This window comes from Pygoscelis adeliae, unplaced genomic scaffold (genome assembly GCF_000699105.1).
Source record: "Pygoscelis adeliae isolate BGI_AS28 unplaced genomic scaffold, ASM69910v1 Scaffold95, whole genome shotgun sequence".
In the NCBI taxonomy this organism is placed as follows: Eukaryota; Metazoa; Chordata; class Aves; order Sphenisciformes; family Spheniscidae; genus Pygoscelis; species Pygoscelis adeliae.
In genome coordinates this window covers 1,761,523-1,766,602 of record NW_008824869.1, presented here as the reverse complement: position 1 = coordinate 1,766,602, position 5,080 = coordinate 1,761,523, and the positions used below count along the sequence as shown (strand labels likewise).

Genomic DNA, 5,080 nt, shown 5'->3' with positions numbered 1-5,080 from the left:
GGGGGAGAGAATTGGAAAAAAAAAAAAGTAAAATTTGTGGGTTGAGATAAAGACATTTTAATAGGACAGAAAAGGAAGGGGAAATAATAATAATAATAATAATAATAATAATAATAGAATCCACAAAATAAGTGATGCACAATGCAATTGCTCACCACCCACTGACCGATGCCCAGCCAGTCTCCGAGCAGTGGCGCCCCCGGCCAGCTTTCCCCCAGTTTATTTACTGAGCATGACGTCACATGGTATGGAATGTCCCTTGGGCCAGTTTGGGTCAGGTGTCCTGGCTGTGTCCCCTCCCAGCTTCTTGTGCACCTCCAGCCTTCTCAGTTGGTAGAGCATGGGAAGCTGAAAAGTCCTTGACTAGCGTAAGCACTACCTAGCAACAACTAAAACATCAGTGTGTTATCAGCATTATTCTCATCCTAAATCCAAACCACAGCACTGTACCAGCTACTAGGAAGGAAGTTAACTCCATCCCAGCCGAAACCAGGACAGATAGAATGTAGTGGGTAGTTGACTTGGCAATTAACTGTGCATATATAGTTAAATACACATGCATGACTTCCATGTAGACATGCATTTACTTTTGGAATTAGTGTAAAACAATGCATCAAATTCCGAATTTTTTAACGTTGATTACAAACTACTGATGTGTGCACAACAGACATCTCTTTAACACTTTCAAAAAGATGCTCAATCTCTGAAAAACTAATTCCGTACCCCAATTATGGAAGTAGAAGGTGAGCTGAATTTGCAGTTGTTCATGGCCTTCACAGCTGCTTGGAACTAGTTTGAATTGGTAAGGTGAGCCAATACTCTGAATAGATGTAAAGAGGATTTGGACAGTCTCCGAAAAGACCAGTAAATCAGTGGCCTACAGCACTTCCAGAAGGTCTGGACCATTCAGATGGTACACAGCCGCTTCAAACTGACAGAATGCAGGCTGCAGCCAAAAGCTGTTCTTCACCTTTGCCTCTCTGCTCCCTCCACCCGCTATGCAATCCTGCTACCTTGCTTGTGTTGAGCGTTAAGGTTTTAATTTGCATTTTAATATATGTAATTAATATTTTAATTTGCTGGGAAAATATGTTAATTTAGCTAAAGATTTTGCTCCTCCTTTATAAATTTACTATTAGTGTGTTTTCTTAATTTGCCCATCCGAATGTCATAAAGGACTGATACTGGTAAAACTTTCTATGCCACCTGTGTTTGTAAAGCTGGTAACGTGTATTTTAAAGGCAATTTTGTTCATGATAAATACCTACTGGTGATTGTTTTCCATTGATTGCAATGATTTTTAATAACCTTTTTTTCCAGTATTTTCTTAGCATTTGAATTTAAGCTCACTGGTCTCACTCCTAGCTCTTTCACTTCCCTTTTTTAAAGCTGGACATTCCATGTGACTTTTCTGAATAGGCATTTCTACCAGGCTTAAGAGCATTTTTTTAAATTAAGTGCTTGATTCTTTTACTTCATACTTTTTATTTCTACATAAAGGATATAATTTGTGCATGTCCTAAAATACTGCTTTATTTTTAAAATATTCCTAGCAAAAATGAGTGGTTCATATGAGTGAAATAATTCCACCCCGTGCCCTAAGAATAAAGAGTGTAACAAATTTGCCACAGCTGCTGGGCAGCTGCATAGGTTAAACCTTCCCTTTAATTATTTCTGTCTTTAAAGTTATGTGAGAAATAGATACAGGAATGCATTCTTCTTTTGTTTGATTTCTGATGTCTTGAAAACATCAGAAAATCTATATTTGTGAATAGATTAAGAGGATGAAACAACTTATGGCAGCAATTTGCTTTTCTATGTAACTTTATGGTAAGAAATGAGGATAATGGGAATAGTGAAATAAATGGAAAAAGAGAGACAGGGAGATGGGAAACTTTTACTGAAGATAATTCTGGATATGAAAGCACATTGTTGTGGGGGGGGATAAAATACAGAGGAAGTGTCGTGGTTTAACCCTGGTAGGCAGCTAAGCACCACACAGCCACTCGCTTACTCTCCCGCCAATGGGATAGGGGGGAGAATCAGTAGGGTAACAGTGAGAAAACTTGTGAGTTGAGATAAAGACAGTTTAATAATTAAAAAATGGGACAAAAAAAACAACAAAAAGAAAGGGAAAAAAAAAACAAAACCAAGAAAAACAAATGATGCAAAAGAAAACAATTGCTTACCACCAACCGACCGATGCCCAGCCAGTCCCCAAGCAACGGCAGCCCCTGCCAAACTCCACCCCCCAGTTTTATTGCTGTCATATGGTGTGGGATATCCCTTTGCAGCTGTCCTGGCTGTGTCCCTTCCCAACTCCTTGTGCACCCCCAGCCTACTCGCTGGTGGGGTGGTGTGAGAAGCAGGAAAGGCCTTGACTCTGTGTCAGCACTGCTCAGCAATAACTAAAACATCCCTGTGTTATCAACACTGTTTTCATCACAAATGCAAAACATAGAATCATAGAATCATAGAATCATTAAGGTTGGAAGAGACCTCCAAGATCATCGAGTCCATAGCCCCATACCAACTACTATGAAGTAATTTAACTCCATCCCAACCAAAACCAGTACAGGAAGCTTGAAGGAAAAAGTAAGAAACATTCTGCGTTGACAAAGTTAGTAGAAAAATATGCCATTGAAACCAACAAGAGGATGTGTCTGTAGGAGATAATGTTGTTAATTTTAATTAGGTTTTTTTTCCTGTTGGTTTCTGTTTGCTTATATTTCAGATTAGGTAAGTCAAATTATCAAACTCTTGATACTTCCAGTGAACATATAAAATACGCATAAAACGTCTTTAAACTCAGTGTGTAGAAGGTGCTTCATAATTGCCAAGTTCGGCATTTATTAAGGCACAGACTTGCTCTTTTCTTGCTTAAAGTTGGTTTCAATGACTTCATAAATTCCAATAAAAATGTAATCTGTAAATAGGCTACTTGAATGAGAACAGGATTATCAAATTTGAAAAGTAACTGACTCATGGGAAGGGAAGGGAAAATGATGGCATAGTTTCTCTTTCTACTGTAATATGTACTGTCGTCTTATTTTCAAAGGAGTTTTGAAGAAGTCTGACGGGTGGGTTGGTTTAGGTTGCTGTGAGCTAGCTATTGCTGTGGAATGTCGGCAAGCATGTAAACAGGTAAGGCTTTCTAATTGTTTTTCTGTGTTTAATGTCAAATGATGCCGTGTTGAATTCATTTACGTATTACTGTTTATGAACTTCAGTCTTAATGCATTTTTTACATCAAAATTAAATTATCACATAAACTCTTTTTAAAATTGCAAAATATGACTAGATACTTCCCAGGAAGTACTACTGGTGATAAATGTCAGCAACCAAATTCCAAAAACCAAAACAAAGAATTTACATTTGTAAAGTGAATTTTCAGTAAAAAAGTACAAGTTCAAGTCTACTGAGATGAAAACCTGGTTAAAATAAAGTGGTGAGGTTTTGAGGGGGATGTTTTTGGATATGTATTTTCAACTGTGCTGTAGGACTAGGCTGCTTCCTATGAATTGATGAGCCTGAAGAAGACATTTTAGACCTTAGGGTTAGCTGTGCCTTTTTTGGACATTCTGATGCTACATTTAATTGCTCAGTAATGGAGATACAGTTAAGATGAAATCTTAACTGTGTTTATAACTTTGACACCACAGAAATTCCAGTGTGAGAGCTGGTGAGCTGGCTGCAGGCATGTCCTAGCACCATTGCACTTGGCAAATGGAGCTAATCCACCTAGTTTTGCTTTGCAAACAATAGGCACGTGATTATTGCTGATCTGCTCTAGTTTGTTACTTTGTAGTAGTTTATTGACTGAATCCATAAAGTTTCTGAAGCTCTCTTTGGTTATACTAAACTTAATTTCTTGAATTTTTTTGGTTACAATCTCTACATGAAAGTTGTTATTTTAAAATAATGCTGAGTGGAAAGCAACCTGTGGCTGTTTCTAAGCTCTCTTTTTTTGTAGTGTAATGTTTAGTGATGCAACATTGTGGTTACAGCCCCAAATAGATTTTTGTGCCTCTTCAAAGACATTTTTGTTCATCAGATGGAAGAAAGTTGTTTCTGGTGTTACTATATCGCTATTTTTGTCAAGTGACAATTTTAAGTATAATACATAAATTCAGCAATGACCTTTTTATTAAAAATCTGTGAAGCATTTTGTGATTTTTTTTTTTCCAAGTATATGCTTGTGACCTTAAAAACATTTTCAAAGTCAAAACGTGTATAATTATTTATCATCATCCTTGTAACTCAGTTCTGGAGCACAAATGAGCTTAATATTCACTGCAGTACCTTGCACGTTACCTGTGTAATCTTAATCTTGGACCAGCAGCCTACTGCAAATTGTTGTCATGCAAAAAAAAAGATGCTACCTTCACCCAAAAGCATATAGTTTAGACTATTTGACAAGAGATGAGCAGTGAGTACACAAACTGAGTGGTGTGAAAAAGAGATGAGGAGTGAGTAAACAAACTGGGTACTTTTGATCTTCTGAAAAGAAGATCATGTATCTGTTCCCAAATGCATTTCTTAGCAAAGTTTTCAAATTTAGCCTAATGTTTAAGTGTTTTCCAAACCTGGTAAAAACACTTCCATTTATTGCAGTGTCATATTAAATTCTGTTAATTTAATTTTATGATTGTTATATAATTTCTCATTATTCTTAGAATCAGATGCTGTATTGTTTGATTGAAGACTCTGCTGTCTCAGAATCTTGGCTCTATTTTGTACTTTAGCTGACTCTGGTTGATACATTTCATATGATTTTCATTTAAACTAAAACATAGATACCTGCCAAATGTAGGGATAATGGGAAATATTTGGATTTTAATTTTGATTCTTGGAACTTGAGGGGGTTTTGGAGGCATTTTGAAGAAGGTTATATGATAGGTCCAAGGTCAGACTTTACCCTGGTATTCTAAATTACTGGAGGGGGAGATAACTAATGTTAGTAGTAATAATAATTCTGAATATCTGTCACATGAAAAAGGAGCAAGAGGTACTCTACAGAAGAAACTGATCTGCAGTTTGAAGGAGAATTTCTGCAAATCAATTTGACAATATAGGACTG

General features: G+C 36.8%; 1 protein-coding gene across 1 annotated transcript in view; it reads left to right on the top strand.

Moving 5' to 3' along the window:
- RECK (reversion-inducing-cysteine-rich protein with kazal motifs) overlaps positions 1 to 5,080 on the top strand; it is a 73,704-nt gene that overhangs the window by 28,350 nt on the left and 40,274 nt on the right. Inside the window, exon 5 of the mRNA XM_009324495.1 lies at positions 3,059 to 3,144. Coding sequence (XP_009322770.1) covers positions 3,059 to 3,144 — 86 coding nt within the window. The remainder of the gene's footprint in view (positions 1 to 3,058; positions 3,145 to 5,080) is intronic.